The sequence below is a fragment of the Mobula hypostoma genome, chromosome 30 (assembly GCF_963921235.1).
Source record: "Mobula hypostoma chromosome 30, sMobHyp1.1, whole genome shotgun sequence".
Taxonomy (NCBI): domain Eukaryota; kingdom Metazoa; phylum Chordata; class Chondrichthyes; order Myliobatiformes; family Myliobatidae; genus Mobula; species Mobula hypostoma.
Window position 1 is genome coordinate 6510941 of NC_086126.1, and position 16179 is coordinate 6527119.

General features: G+C 60.9%; 1 protein-coding gene across 1 annotated transcript in view; it reads right to left on the reverse strand.

The window, feature by feature from the left end:
* Window positions 1-16179, reverse strand: part of LOC134339687 (1-phosphatidylinositol 4,5-bisphosphate phosphodiesterase beta-3-like) — a 149476-nt gene that overhangs the window by 17778 nt on the left and 115519 nt on the right. Inside the window, exons 21-27 of the mRNA XM_063036388.1 lie at window positions 13979-14137; window positions 6597-6696; window positions 4548-4652; window positions 4154-4245; window positions 1228-1366; window positions 868-912; window positions 277-496 (exon numbers count right to left, since the gene is read on the reverse strand). Coding sequence (XP_062892458.1) covers window positions 277-496; window positions 868-912; window positions 1228-1366; window positions 4154-4245; window positions 4548-4652; window positions 6597-6696; window positions 13979-14137 — 860 coding nt within the window. The remainder of the gene's footprint in view (window positions 1-276; window positions 497-867; window positions 913-1227; window positions 1367-4153; window positions 4246-4547; window positions 4653-6596; window positions 6697-13978; window positions 14138-16179) is intronic.

A 16179-nucleotide genomic window follows, 5' to 3' on the forward strand; every position in this document is an offset into this window, starting at 1 on the left:
GAAGGATTGGGAGGTGAGGGAGGAAGGATTGGGAGGTTGGGGAGGAAGGATTGGGAGGTTGGGGAGGAAGGATTGGGAGATTGGGGAGGAGGGATTGGGAGGTTGGGAAGGAAGGACTGGGAGGTTGGGGAGGAAGGAAGGACTGGGAGGTTGGGGAGGAAGGATTGGGAGGTTGGGGAGGAAGGATTGGGAGGTTGGGAAGGAAGGATTGGGAGGTTGGGGAGCAGGTATTGGGAGGTTGGGGAGGAAGGAAGGGGTGGGAGTGTGCACACTCACGTGGTCTTGCTGCCCTGTTTGATGGCGCGGGTGACGAGGGAGCGCCGGCGTGCGGCGCTGGTCTCTATCTCGCTCAGACGCTGGGCCTGCTCCCGCCGCAGGGCGTCCATGTTCTTCGTGTGTCGTCTCTGCATCTGCTGCAGCTCCTTCTGCTGCTTCTTCAGCAGCTTCACGTAGGCCTTGTTCGTCTTCAGCTCCTCCACCGGCGTCGCCGTCACCTCTGGACCCGGCAGACACCCGCCGGCGCACAAGAACACCCGGTGAGGGGGGGGGGGACACGCGCAGAACCCCTCCCTCCCCGGCACACGCTTCCGCCTCAGACGGTGGCCTTCACTTGAGTCACCCCCTCCTACTCACGGGCTAACCCACCCACAGTATAATCTGCCCCTTCACCCACCCCCCAACAACAAGCCAAAGGCCTTCACCCCCCTCCCCTCACAGGTTAACCCCCCCCCCAACAACAAGCTACAATCTGTGGAGTGGGTGGTGGGCCAAGCGGCCTGTACTGTCCCATATTCTATGAGAGTACCCAACAGCGAGGCCCAGGCCTCCCGTTGCCATGGTAACCCCCCAGGCCCAGCCTGCACTCACCTGATAAAATACTGGGAATCAGATCCTCTTGCTGGCGGCAGTTACCTGGAGGGGAGGGGAGGGGAGGGGAGGGGAGGGGAGGGGGTGGGAACAGGCAGGGACGTTAAACATGGCCGTGGTTTAAACCCGGTGAGCAATCCGGCGGCGGGAGCCCGCAGGCCTTGCTCTCAGCCCCGACCACCATTACACCGATCAGATTTTGTCCCACCTCCCATCCGACCCAACCCCTCCCCCCCAGCGGCCAATTCACCCACCGAGCCCCGCACCCCGCACCCCGCGGGGTGAAAACGCCGGAGGTCGGGATCGATCCCGGTTTCCCTGGAGCAGCCCTCCCCCGCTGCCCGCCGCCGCGTGAGGTACCTGTTTCCACGCTTGGCTTGGTCTCGCCGATGGACAGAGTGAGGGAGCCCCTGGAGACCGGGGCCACAGTGCACACGTCCGGTTTGTTCTTCACCTCCTCCGTGGGGTGGGGGGTCTCCGGACTGACCAGCCGCAACGTCTGGGCATGGGGGGGCGAGCGGACCCGGGAGGAAAGAGCAATTTGTTAAGTCAAGGCAGGTTTATAGTCCGTCTGCACACTCTTACAGGGAAAACGGAAAGATTGCTCAAAAGATTAGCTTTAAATTTCCCACATGTTTATCGAAAGATAAGACACAGGAACAGAATTGGACCATTCGGCCCATCGAGTCTGCTCCACCATTCCATCATGGCTGATTTATTATCCCCTCTCAACCCCATTCTCCTGCCTTCTGTAACTTTTGACGCCCCGACTAATCAAGAACCTATCAACCTCCGCTTTAAATATACCCACAGACTTGTCCTCCAGAGCTGTCTGTGGCAATGAATTCCACACAGATTCATCACCCTCTGGCTAAAGAAATTCCTCCTCATCTCAAACATACAGTGAAATGTGACAGCCAACACTGTGATCATTTCTGATCCCCTCATTACAGGAAGGATGTGGAAGCTTTAGAGAGGGCGCAGAGGAGATTCACCAGGATGCTGCCTGGATTGGAGAGCGCGTCTTATGAGGAGAGGTTGAGCGAGCGAGGGCTTTTCTCTTTGGTGAGGAGGAGGATGAGAGGTGACTTGATAGAGAAGTCCAAAGGGCAGAGATCGAGTGGACAACCAGAGACGTCCCTAGGGCAGAAATGGCTAATATGGAGGGGGGGGGTGCAGGAATAATTTTAGGGTGACGGAAGTATAGGGGGTAGGCTTTTCACACAGAGAGTGGTGGGTGTGTGTGTGGGGAACGCCCTGCCGGGGGTGGAGGGAGAGGCAGATACATTAGGGACATTTAAGAGATGCTTAATGGCTGATGGAAAAATGGAGGTTAGAATTGTGGGCCGAAGTTCGGGCACTGTACTGTAATGCTCTGCATTCCGCTGTCCGAGGAAGCGCTGGGGGGGAAGGGGCAGCCCGCGAGCGTCGCCACGCGTCCAGCGCCGACGCAGCGCGCCCCCCCGACTGGATAACCCGAACTCGTACGTCTTTACAATGCGAGCACCTGGCCGGTCGCAGGGAGAACGTACAGACTTCCTCACAGACGGCTGTGGGTGGGGGGGGGGGGAACCGAAACACGATCGCCAGCACCGTGAAGCGCCAACCCGCAGCGCCACACGCGTTCGCGGAGAATGCGCTGAACATAAAAAGCTGGGGACGCAAAAATTAAACCAGAGGGCCGCCATAGACCGGCAAACCCCCAAGCCCGTAAAAACCCCAGAGCGACAGAGACGCCAACGGAAACTCCAAAGACCTCGTCTCTGGGGGAGGGAAGATCTTCACCTGGAAGGCGTCTGGGGGCAGGAGCCACGGGGATGAGACAGTGAAGAAAAAGAACTGTTCAAAACCAAAACAGGAATACAAACACGGGCACAATCAGAGACAAGACCCTGGGAGGGCAAATTGTGATTCGCGGTGTTCCACTACTGGGATAGAGTTAGGGGTGTGCAGTTTGGTGTGTGATGTGTGTGGGAAAGTAGCTGGTGTGGAGTCATAGAGGCCCTTCGATCCATCTGATGTTTGACAGCCCGTATGTCCCATCCAATCCAGTCCCATTTACCCGTGCTAGGTCCATATCCTTCTGAGCCTAGTGGTGTGGGAGTTAAATTCCTGCTACCTCCTGCCTGTCAGTTGCAGTTTAGAGAGGGTAGGGCCCGGAAAGTGGGCAGCCATTTCTTCCCTGCCCCCGTAACCCAATCCCGACCCCTCATCCGAAATGTCTACGGGTTCCCAGGGAGGATCTGGCGGCGGCCTCAAGGCCCAGACAGCGAGGGCCGATTTCAACACGTCCTGGGAACTATCCCCCGGCACAGCAGGATCCCGCAGAGGGCCGCGCGGGTCGGGGCCGCGAACAACTTATCCCCTCCGTCCTGCGCCGAGGACCCACCCCACTAACCCCCAGGCCACCGGAGTGAGGCCGGCACCCAGATTCCCGTAGCCGAGGGTCAGGAGGAGGATTGAAGGGCAGGGGGAAGGAGGAGGGGAAGGGACAGGAGGGGAGTAGGGGGGGCCAGAGGAGGGAAGGGCGGGCTAGGGGAGGGGCCGGGGAGGGCAGGAGGGGGACAGGACGGAGGAAGGAATGGAGGGACAGGAGGGGGAGGGGATGGGGAGAACAGGTGAGGGGGCGGGGACAGGGGAGGGAAAGGAGAGGGGAGAGGAGGGGAAGGGGAGGGAAAGTGGAAGGGGAGAGGATGGGGAAGAGAAGGGACGGGGAGGGGAGTGGACGGGAAGGGGAGGGACAGGACGGGAAGGGGAGGGACAGGAAGGGGAGGGGGGAGGGGAGGGGAAGGGGACGGGGAGGGGGAGGGGAGGGGAGGGGAGGGACGGGAAGGGGAGAGGGGAGGGGAAGGGGATGGGGAGGGGACGGGGGTGGGGAGGGGACGGGGAGGGGATGGGGAGGAGAGCAGACGGGAAGGGGAGGGACGGGAAGGGGGGAGGGGAGGGGGGAGGGGAGCCGGGGAGGGCAGGGAGGGGGAGGGGGAAGGCAGGGGAAGGGAAGGGAAGGGGAGGGGACGGGAGAGCGTAGGTAGAATAGAGAACAACTGCTCCGATCAGGAACGCCCCACACTAAAGTGCAGGTGGGAGGTATTCGACAGTAATGTCCACCAGGGAATCGGGGGAGTACGAGATACGAGCAGAAAGTGAGGCTCGGGGGACAGAATGGATGGACGGGAAGAAATTCAACAGAATTCACAACCAACTACAGGCCTAGAAAGAGAGCGGAGGGTGGGACGAGGGTAGACAGGAGTCAGTCCGGGGTGGAGGGGGTCTGAATGTCACTCACCTCATCCTCACCGGTCAGTGACACCAGCTGTTTGGATCTCTGTTCCATCAGGTTCACGTGTTGGATCGGATTATACAGAGCCTTGATATAATCTGCAGAAAAAACAGACAAATCCTTCCGTTTACACCGAATCTCACTCCCCACTGTCCCATCACACACTCCCGGGGTCAGACACAGAGTGAAGCTCCCTCTACACCGTCCCATCACACACTCCCGGGGTCAGACACAGAGTGAAACTCCCTCTACACTGTCCCATCACACACTGCCAGGGTCAGACACAGAGTGAAGCTCCCTCTACACTGTCCCATCAGCCTGGTCCACCCACCCAAAGCCCGCCCCAGGTGCAAGGTTGTGAGTGTTGGATAGAGAGTCGAGAGAAGGACGAGGCAGAGACCTGCGTGAGTGTCTGGGACAAAGTCCTTCACCTCTGTGTAGACAAACAGTGCAGGCAGTGGGAGGGGCTGGTTTGCCTCGTTCCGCAGACAGATGTAGCGGTAACCTGCGGAGTGGGGGGGGTGAGGAGGGGCGGAGGGGGGAGGAGGAGGGGGGCAGACAACGGAAGGGTAGAGGGAAGGCAGGTAGGTGAGGAGAGAGAACAAGAGAAACTTAGTCACTGTATGAACAGCTGCCCTCTATCTAGCACCCCTCCGGCCCCAACACCCCTCCCCGTCTCTGTAACACCCTCCGGCCCCAAAACCCCTCCCCGTCTCTGTAACCCCCTCCGGCCCGAACACCCCTCCCTGTCTCTGTAACCCCGTCCGGCCCCTACACCCCTCCCCGTCTCTGTAACCCCCTCCGGCCCCAACACCCCTCCCCGTCTCTGTAACCCCCTCCGGACCCAACACCCCTCCCCGTCTCTGTAACCCCCTCCTCCCCAACACCCCTCCCCGTCTCTGTAACCCCCTCCGGCCCCAACACCCCTCCCCATCTCTGTAACCCCCTCCGGCCCCAACACCCCTCCCCGTCTCTCTAACCCCCTCCGGCCCCAACACCCCTCCCCATCTCTGTAACCCCCTCCGGCCCCAACACCCCTCCCCGTCTCTGTAACCCCCTCCGGCCCCAACACCCCTCCCCGTCTCTGTAACCCCCTCCGGCCCAAACACCCCTCCCCGTCTCTCTAACCCCCTCCGGCCCCAACACCCCTCCCCGTCTCTGTAACCCCCTCCGGCCCAAACACCCCTCCCCGTCTCTGTAACCCCCTCCGGCCCCTACACCCCTCCCCGTCTCTGTAACCCCCTCCGGCCCCTACACCCCTCCCCGTCTCTGTAACCCCCTCCGGCCCCAACACCCCTCCCCGTCTCTGTAACCCCCTCCGGACCCAAACACCCCTCCCCGTCTCTGTAACCCCCTCCGGCCCCAACACCCCTCCCCGTCTCTGTAACCCCCTCCGGCCCCAACACCCCTCCCCGTCTCTGTAACCCACTCCGGCCCCAGCACCCTCCCCGTCTCTGTAACCCCCTCCAACCCATACACCCCTCCCCGTCTCTGTAACCCCCTCTGGCCCCTACACCCCTCCCCGTCTCTGTAACCCCCTCCAACACCTACACCCCTCCCCATCTCTGTAACCCCCTCCGGCCCCAACACCCCTCCCCGTCTCTGTAACCCCCTCCAACCCATACGCCCCTCCCCGTCTCTGTAACCCCCTCTGGCCCCTACACCCCTCCCCATCTCTGTAACCCCCTCCGACCCCTACACCCCTTCCCGTCTCTGTAACCCCCTCTGGCCCCTACACCCCTCCCCATCTCTGTAACCCCCTCCGACCCCTACACCCCTTCCCGTCCCTGTAACCCCCTCCGACCCCTACACCCCTCCCCGTCTCTGTAACCCACTCCGGCCCCAGCACCCCTCCCCGTCTCTGTAACCCCCTCCCGCCCCAGCACCCCTCCCCGTCTCTGTAACCCCCTCCAGCCCCTACACCCCTCCCCGTCTCTGTAACCCCCTCCGGCCCCTACACCCCTCCCCGTCTCTGTAACCCACTCCGGCCCCAACACCCCTCCCCGTCTCTGTAACCCCCTCCGACCCCTACACCCCTTCCCGTCCCTGTAACCCCCTCCGACCCCTACACCCCTCCCCGTCTCTGTAACCCACTCCGGCCCCAGCACCCCTCCCCGTCTCTGTAACCCCCTCCAGCCCCTACACCCCTCCCCGTCTCTGTAACCCACTCCGGCCCCAGCACCCCTCCCCGTCTCTGTAACCCCCTCCAGCCCCTACACGCCTCCCCGTCTCTGTAACCCCCTCCGGCCCCTACACCCCTCCCTGTCTCTGTAACCCCCTCCAACCTCCACTCCCCAAGACCAAACCGCCCCCCCCCTGGAAGCGCACACACCTTCTCCCCAGACCGTCTGGTTCCTGTACCGGGGAACATCCCATGAGTTGTATCCGTAAACCCCCACCCATGCAGCCTCTCACCCCGAACACCACCCCCACCCTCACCCTCACTCACCGGGCCGGATCGCTGAGACTGGGAGGACCCGGTGGCCGATGAACTTGCTCCCTTCCTCGAAGACGGCCACTCGTAGCGAGGCCAGTGTCGGCAGTACGACCTGCGGGAGGAGGTGAGAGTGGGCGGGTGGCTCAGCCGGCGTGGGGGCGCGGGGAGGGGCTCTGTCTGACGTAGCAAAGCCCAGGGGAGGGGTTCTGTCTGACGTAGCCAGGCCCAGGGGAGGGGGATCTGTCTAACTTAACCAATGCCCAGGGGAGGGGCTCTGTCTGACGTAGCAAAGCCCAGGGGAGGGGCTCTGTCTGACGTAGCCAAGCCCAGGGGAGGGGCTCTGTCTGACGTAGCCAAGCCCAGGGGAGGGGCTCTGTCTGACGTAGCAAAGCCCAGGAGGGAGGGGCTCTGTCTGACGTAGCCAAGCCCAGGGGAGGGGCTCTGTCTGACGTAGCCAAGCCCAGGGGAGGGGCTCTGTCTGACGTAGCCAAGCCCAGGAGAGGGGCTCTGTCTGACGTAGCCAGGCCCAGGGGAGGGGGTTCTGTCTGACGTAGCCAGGCCCAGGGGAGGGGCTCTGTCTGACGTAGCCAAGCCCAGGGGAGGGGGTTCTGTCTGACGTAGCCAGGCCCAGGGGAGGGGCTCTGTCTGACGTAGCCAAGCCCAGGGGAGGGGGCTCTGTCTGACGTAGCCAAGCCCAGGGGAGGGGGTTCTGTCTAACTTAACCAAAGCCCAGGGGAGGGGCTCTGTCTGACGTATCCAGGCCCAGGGGAGGGGCTCTGTCTGACGTAGCCAAGCCCAGGGGAGGGGGTTCTGTCTGACGTAGCCAGGCCCAGGGGAGGGGCTCTGTCTGACGTAGCCAAGCCCAGGGGAGGGGGCTCTGTCTGACGTAGCCAAGCCCAGGGGAGGGGGTTCTGTCTAACTTAACCAAAGCCCAGGGGAGGGGCTCTGTCTGACGTAGCCAGGCCCAGGGGAGGGGCTCTGTCTGACGTAGCCAAGCCCAGGGGAGGGGCTCTGTCTGACGTAGCCAAGCCCAGGGGAGGGGGTTCTGTCTGACGTAGCCAGGCCCAGGGGAGGGGCTCTGTCTGACGTAGCCAAGCCCAGGGGAGGGGCTCTGTCTGACGTAGCCAAGCCCAGGGGAGGGGGCTCTGTCTGACGTAGCCAAGCCCAGGGGAGGGGGTTCTGTCTAACTTAACCAAAGCCCAGGGGAGGGGCTCTGTCTGACGTAGCCAGGCCCAGGGGAGGGGCTCTGTCTGACGTAGCCAAGCCCAGGGGAGGGGCTCTGTCTGACGTAGCCAAGCCCAGGGGAGGGGCTCTGTCTGACGTAGCAAAGCCCGGGGGAGGGGGATCTGTCTAACGTAGCCAAGCCCAGGGGAGGGGGTTCTGTCTGACGTAGCAAAGCCCAGGGGAGGGGGATCTGTCTAACTTAACCAAAGCCCAGGGGAGGGGCTCTGTCTAACGTAGCCAAGCCCAGGGGAGGGGCTCTGTCTGACGTAGCCAAGCCCAGGGGAGGGGGTTCTGTCTGACGTAGCAAAGCCCAGGGGAGGGGGATCTGTCTAACTTAACCAAAGCCCAGGGGAGGGGCTCTGTCTGACGTAGCCAAGCCCAGGGGAGGGGGTTCTGTCTGACGTAGCCAAGCCCAGGGGAGAGGGATCTGTCTAACTTAACCAAAGCCCAGGGGAGGGGCTCTGTCTGACGTAGCCAAGCCCAGGGGAGAGGGATCTGTCTAACTTAACCAAAGCCCAGGGGAGGGGCTCTGTCTGACGTAGCCAAGCCCAGGGGAGGGGCTCTGTCTGACGTAGCCAAGCCCAGGGGAGGGGCTCTGTCTGACATAGCCAAGCCCAGGGGAGGGGGTTCTGTCTGACGTAGCCAAGCCCAGGGGAGGGGGATCTGTCTGACGTAGCCAAGCCCAGGGGAGAGGGATCTGTCTAACTTAACCAAAGCCCAGGGGAGGGGCTCTGTCTGACGTAGCCAAGCCCAGGGGAGGGGCTCTGTCTGACGTAGCCAAGCCCAGGGGAGGGGCTCTGTCTAACGTAGCCAAGCCCAGGGGAGGGGGTTCTGTCTGACGTAGCCAAGCCCAGGGGAGGGGGATCTGTCTAACTTAACCAAAGCCCAGGGGAGGGGCTCTGTCTAACGTAGCCAAGCCCAGGGGAGGGGGTTCTGTCTGACGTAGCCAAGCCCAGGGGAGGGGGCTCTGTCTGACGTAGCCAAGCGTGTTGGGGGGGGTGGGGCTCTGTCTAACGTACCCAAGCTCAGGGGAGGGGGCTCTGTCTGATGTACCCAAGCCCAGGGGAGGGGGTTCTGTCTAACGTACCCAAGCCCAGGGGAGGGGGCTCTGTCTGATGTACCCAAGCCCAGGGGAGGGGGTTCTGTCTAACGTACCCAGGCCCAGGGGAGGGGGTTCTGTCTAACGTACCCAGGCCCAGGGGAGGGGCTCTGTCTAACGTACCCAGGCCCAGGGGAGGGGGCTCTGTCTAACGTACCCAGGCCCAGGGGAGGGGGCTCTGTCTGACATACCCAAGCCCAGGGGAGGGGGCTCTGTCTGACGTACCCAGGCCCAGGGGAGGGGGTTCTGTGTAACGTACCCAGGCCCAGGGGAGGGGCTCTGTCTAACGTACCCAGGCCCAGGGGCGGGGGTTTTATCCAACGTAACCCAAGCCCAGGGAAAGATGGACTCGTAAGCCCCACCATCACCGCAGGCTGACAGGGTGAGGGGGGGAGCAAGGGATACATGAGGGAGGGGATGGCGATAGGGTAGGGGGATGAGGGGGGAGAAGGCAAAGGGGAGAGGGAGGGGGAGAAGGGGTTCTGTCTAACTTAACCAAAGCCCAGGGGAGGGGCTCTGTCTGACGTAGCCAGGCCCAGGGGAGGGGCTCTGTCTGACGTAGCCAAGCCCAGGGGAGGGGCTCTGTCTGACGTAGCCAAGCCCAGGGGAGGGGGTTCTGTCTGACGTAGCCAGGCCCAGGGGAGGGGCTCTGTCTGACGTAGCCAAGCCCAGGGGAGGGGGCTCTGTCTGACGTAGCCAGGCCCAGGGGAGGGGGCTCTGTCTGACGTAGCCAAGCCCAGGGGAGGGGGTTCTGTCTAACTTAACCAAAGCCCAGGGGAGGGGCTCTGTCTGACGTAGCCAGGCCCAGGGGAGGGGCTCTGTCTGACGTAGCCAAGCCCAGGGGAGGGGCTCTGTCTGACGTAGCCAGGCCCAGGGGAGGGGCTCTGTCTGACGTAGCCAAGCCCAGGGGAGGGGCTCTGTCTGACGTAGCAAATCCCAGGGGAGGGGGATCTGTCTAACGTAGCCAAGCCCAGGGGAGGGGGTTCTGTCTGACGTAGCAAAGCCCAGGGGAGGGGGATCTGTCTAACTTAACCAAAGCCCAGGGGAGGGGGCTCTGTCTAACGTAGCCAAGCCCAGGGGAGGGGCTCTGTCTGACGTAGCCAAGCCCAGGGGAGGGGGTTCTGTCTGACGTAGCAAAGCCCAGGGGAGGGGGATCTGTCTAACTTAACCAAAGCCCAGGGGAGGGGGCTCTGTCTGACATAACCAAGCCCAGGGGAGGGGGTTCTGTCTGACGTAGCCAAGCCCAGGGGAGAGTGATCTGTCTAACTTAACCAAAGCCCAGGGGAGGGGCTCTGTCTGACGTAGCCAAGCCCAGGGGAGGGGCTCTGTCTGACGTAGCAAAGCCCGGGGGAGGGGGATCTGTCTAACGTAGCCAAGCCCAGGGGAGGGGGTTCTGTCTGACGTAGCAAAGCCCAGGGGAGGGGGATCTGTCTAACTTAACCAAAGCCCAGGGGAGGGGCTCTGTCTAACGTAGCCAAGCCCAGGGGAGGGGCTCTGTCTGACGTAGCCAAGCCCAGGGGAGGGGGTTCTGTCTGACGTAGCAAAGCCCAGGGGAGGGGGATCTGTCTAACTTAACCAAAGCCCAGGGGAGGGGCTCTGTCTGACGTAGCCAAGCCCAGGGGAGGGGGTTCTGTCTGACGTAGCCAAGCCCAGGGGAGAGGGATCTGTCTAACTTAACCAAAGCCCAGGGGAGGGGCTCTGTCTGACGTAGCCAAGCCCAGGGGAGAGGGATCTGTCTAACTTAACCAAAGCCCAGGGGAGGGGCTCTGTCTGACGTAGCCAAGCCCAGGGGAGGGGCTCTGTCTGACGTAGCCAAGCCCAGGGGAGGGGCTCTGTCTGACATAGCCAAGCCCAGGGGAGGGGGTTCTGTCTGACGTAGCCAAGCCCAGGGGAGGGGGATCTGTCTGACGTAGCCAAGCCCAGGGGAGAGGGATCTGTCTAACTTAACCAAAGCCCAGGGGAGGGGCTCTGTCTGACGTAGCCAAGCCCAGGGGAGGGGCTCTGTCTGACGTAGCCAAGCCCAGGGGAGGGGCTCTGTCTAACGTAGCCAAGCCCAGGGGAGGGGGTTCTGTCTGACGTAGCCAAGCCCAGGGGAGGGGGATCTGTCTAACTTAACCAAAGCCCAGGGGAGGGGCTCTGTCTAACGTAGCCAAGCCCAGGGGAGGGGGTTCTGTCTGACGTAGCCAAGCCCAGGGGAGGGGGCTCTGTCTGACGTAGCCAAGCGTGTTGGGGGGGGTGGGGCTCTGTCTAACGTACCCAAGCTCAGGGGAGGGGGCTCTGTCTGATGTACCCAAGCCCAGGGGAGGGGGTTCTGTCTAACGTACCCAAGCCCAGGGGAGGGGGCTCTGTCTGATGTACCCAAGCCCAGGGGAGGGGGTTCTGTCTAACGTACCCAGGCCCAGGGGAGGGGGTTCTGTCTAACGTACCCAGGCCCAGGGGAGGGGCTCTGTCTAACGTACCCAGGCCCAGGGGAGGGGGCTCTGTCTAACGTACCCAGGCCCAGGGGAGGGGGCTCTGTCTGACATACCCAAGCCCAGGGGAGGGGGCTCTGTCTGACGTACCCAGGCCCAGGGGAGGGGGTTCTGTGTAACGTACCCAGGCCCAGGGGAGGGGCTCTGTCTAACGTACCCAGGCCCAGGGGCGGGGGTTTTATCCAACGTAACCCAAGCCCAGGGAAAGATGGACTCGTAAGCCCCACCATCACCGCAGGCTGACAGGGTGAGGGGGGGAGCAAGGGATACATGAGGGAGGGGATGGCGATAGGGTAGGGGGATGAGGGGGGAGAAGGCAAAGGGGAGAGGGAGGGGGAGAAGGGGTTCTGTCTAACTTAACCAAAGCCCAGGGGAGGGGCTCTGTCTGACGTAGCCAGGCCCAGGGGAGGGGCTCTGTCTGACGTAGCCAAGCCCAGGGGAGGGGCTCTGTCTGACGTAGCCAAGCCCAGGGGAGGGGGTTCTGTCTGACGTAGCCAGGCCCAGGGGAGGGGCTCTGTCTGACGTAGCCAAGCCCAGGGGAGGGGGCTCTGTCTGACGTAGCCAGGCCCAGGGGAGGGGGCTCTGTCTGACGTAGCCAAGCCCAGGGGAGGGGGTTCTGTCTAACTTAACCAAAGCCCAGGGGAGGGGCTCTGTCTGACGTAGCCAGGCCCAGGGGAGGGGCTCTGTCTGACGTAGCCAAGCCCAGGGGAGGGGCTCTGTCTGACGTAGCCAGGCCCAGGGGAGGGGCTCTGTCTGACGTAGCCAAGCCCAGGGGAGGGGCTCTGTCTGACGTAGCAAATCCCAGGGGAGGGGGATCTGTCTAACGTAGCCAAGCCCAGGGGAGGGGGTTCTGTCTGACGTAGCAAAGCCCAGGGGAGGGGGATCTGTCTAACTTAACCAAAGCCCAGGGGAGGGGCTCTGTCTAACGTAGCCAAGCCCAGGGGAGGGGCTCTGTCTGACGTAGCCAAGCCCAGGGGAGGGGGTTCTGTCTGACGTAGCAAAGCCCAGGGGAGGGGGATCTGTCTAACTTAACCAAAGCCCAGGGGAGGGGCTCTGTCTGACGTAGCCAAGCCCAGGGGAGGGGGTTCTGTCTGACGTAGCCAAGCCCAGGGGAGAGTGATCTGTCTAACTTAACCAAAGCCCAGGGGAGGGGCTCTGTCTGACGTAGCCAAGCCCAGGGGAGAGGGATCTGTCTAACTTAACCAAAGCCCAGGGGAGGGGCTCTGTCTGACGTAGCCAAGCCCAGGGGAGGGGCTCTGTCTGACGTAGCCAAGCCCAGGGGAGGGGCTCTGTCTGACATAGCCAAGCCCAGGGGAGGGGGTTCTGTCTGACGTAGCCAAGCCCAGGGGAGGGGGATCTGTCTGACGTAGCCAAGCCCAGGGGAGAGGGATCTGTCTAACTTAACCAAAGCCCAGGGGAGGGGCTCTGTCTGACGTAGCCAAGCCCAGGGGAGGGGCTCTGTCTGACGTAGCCAAGCCCAGGGGAGGGGCTCTGTCTAACGTAGCCAAGCCCAGGGGAGGGGGTTCTGTCTGACGTAGCCAAGCCCAGGGGAGGGGGATCTGTCTAACTTAACCAAAGCCCAGGGGAGGGGCTCTGTCTAACGTAGCCAAGCCCAGGGGAGGGGGTTCTGTCTGACGTAGCCAAGCCCAGGGGAGGGGGCTCTGTCTGACGTAGCCAAGCGCGTTGGGGGGGGTGGGGCTCTGTCTAACGTACCCAAGCTCAGGGGAGGGGGCTCTGTCTGATGTACCCAAGCCCAGGGGAGGGGGTTCTGTCTAACGTACCCAAGCCCAGGGGAGGGGGCTCTGTCTGATGTACCCAAGCCCAGGGGAGGGGGTTCTGTCTAACGTACCCAGGCCCAGGGGAGGGGGTTCTGTCTAACGTACCCAGGCCCAGGGGAGGGGCTCTGTCTAACGTACCCAGGCCCAGGGGAGGGGGCTCTGTCTAACGTACCCAGGCCCAGGGGAGGGGGCTCTGTCTGACATACCCAAGCCCAGGGGAGGGGGCTCTGTCTGACGTACCCAAGCCCAGGGGAGGGGGTTCTGTGTAACGTACCCAGGCCCAGGGGAGGGGCTCTGTCTAACGTACCCAGGCCCAGGGGAGGGGGTTTTATCCAACGTAACCCAAGCCCAGGGAAAGATGGACTCGTAAGCCCCACCATCACCGCAGGCTGACAGGGTGAGGGGGGGAGCAAGGGATACATGAGGGAGGGGATGGCGATAGGGTGGGGGGATGAGGGGGGAGAAGGCAAAGGGGAGAGGGAGGGGGAGAAGGGGCGGGGGTGAGAGGGTGTAGAGGGAGGGGTAGAGAGGGTGGGAGAGAGAGTGTGGGGGGAGAGAGAGGGGTAGAGGGGAAAGGGGGGTTAGAGAGGGGTGGGGGAGAGGGGGAGATGGGGTAAAGGGGGTAGGGGGTAGAGGTGGGAGAGAATATGAAAATACAGAGGGTGGGAGACAGACAGAGAGACACAAGCAGGCAGTCGACAGAGTTGTGCCGAAACCCCAGGGGTAGGGGAAGATCTCTGCACGCTGCCCACCCATCTTGCTCAACTCCCCCCCCCACCTTGCCCCCGCGCGGAGAGTCGTGTCGTGGGGGTTCCGGGGTACCTTGCGGAAGACAAAGGGCTCCTCGTCCCAGACGGTGTTGAGGGAGTTGGTGATGATCTTGGTGCGGAATTTGCGCTTGGTGTCGATCGGCAGCCCGAACATGTCGACCTCCACGTACATCCCCACCTTCTTGTCGGACAGAAACTGCCCGGAGATGATCTAGGGAGGGGAGGGAAGGGGGGAGTCAGTGCCGGAGGGGAATTGCTCGACGAGGAGCTGCCTCTGTCTGGCCAACGGCTCCTCGTACCAATCTGCATCCAACATCGAAGACCCCCACAACCCAGGCCATGCTTCTCTGCTGCTACCATCAGGCAGGAGGTACAGGAGCCTCAGGTCCCACACCACCAGGTTCTGGAACAGTTATCACCCCTCAACCATCAGGAAGGAGGTACAGGAACCTCAGGTCCCACACCACCAGGTTCAGGAACAGTTATCACCCCTCAACCATCAGGAAGGAGGTACGGGAACCTCAGGTCCCACACCACCAGGTTCAGGAACAGTTATCACCCCTCAACCATCAGGAAGAAGGTACGGGAGCCTCAGGTCCCACACCACCAGGTTCAGGAGCAGTTATCACCCCTCAACCAGCAGGCTCCTGAACCGGTGTGGGTAACTTCCCTCACCTCAACTCTGAACTGATTCCACAACCTACAGACTCACTTTCAAGGTCTCTTTACAGCTCACGTTCTCGGTGTTGTAAACTCAGGAGATCCTGCAGATGCCGGAGATCCAAAGCAACACACACAAACGCTGGAGGAACTCAGCAGGTCGGGCAGCGTCCATGGAGGGGAATAAACAGTCGACGTTTCAGGTCGAAACCCTTCACCAGAACTGAAGAGTGCTGATGAAGCGTCTTGGACCGAAACACCAATTCCGTACAAATCTCAGTATTATTTGACGGGTTTCGGCCCGAAACGTCGACTGTACCTCTTCCTAGAGATGCTGCCTGGCCTGCTGTGTTCACCAGCAACTTTTATGTGTGTTGCTTGAATTCCCGGCATCTGCAGGTATCCTCGTGTTTGCATTTTTAATTTGCAGTTTATCTACCTTTGCTTATTGTTTGTTTGTTAGTCTTTATTTACATATTTGATCATAAAATCGATTGTATTTCTTGATTCCTCAATGCCAGGGCTGTGAACTAAGCCCCTCCTTTACTCTCTGTATACCCATGACTGTGTCGCCACCAACAGCTCCAATCTGCTAATTAAATTTGCTAACTAATCACGACACTGACTGGCCTAATCTCAAATAACAATGAGGCAGCCTACAGGGAAGAAGTCATCAGCCTGACACGGTGGTGTCAAGAAAACAACCTCTCCCTCAATGTCACAAAAACAAAGGAGCTGGTTGTGGACTACAGGAGGAATGGAGATGGGCTAACCCCTATAGACATCAATGGATCTGGGGTTGAGAAGGTGAACAGCTTTAAGTTCCTCGGCATTCACATCACCAAGAATCTCTCGTGGTCTGTACATAGAGGCTGTGTGGTGAAAAAGGCACAACAGCGTCTCTTTCACCTCAGACGGTTGACGAAGTTTGGTATGGAGCCCCAAATCCAAAGAACTTTCTACAGGGGCACAATTGAGAGCCTCTGACTGGCTGCATCACTGCCTGGTATGGGAACTGTACCTCCCTCAATCGCAGGACTCTGCAGAGAGTGGTGCGGACAGCCCAGCGCATCTGTAGATGTGAACTTCCTACTATTCAGGACACTCACAAGGACAGGTGTGTAAAAAAGGCCCGAAGGATCATTGGGGACCCAAGTCACCCCGACCAATTCAATTCAATTTTCCTGTAAATGCCTGCAGGAAAATGAATCTTACAGCAGTATATGGTGACATATATGTACTACGATAATAAATTTACTTTACACTTTGAACAAACACCAGGTCACTGCCACAGATTTCCCTTCCACGACAGAAAACTCAAGAAAGGCAGACCTTCTCGGATTTGCACCCACCACTCTGTGTAGCCTTTCCAATTCCTAGAAATTTGGTTCACTTCTGGAGGTGGACGCAGAGATGGTCAAAGAGTTTACTGTTGTCACATGTACCCAGATACAGTTATCTCGCGCACAGATCAGATCATCACACAGAGCATTGAGGTAGAACAAGGGAAAACAATAACAGAACACAGAATGAAGTGTCACAGCTACAGAGAGAGTGCACCCAGTTAGCTGAGAAAGTGCAAGGAGCTCTAGG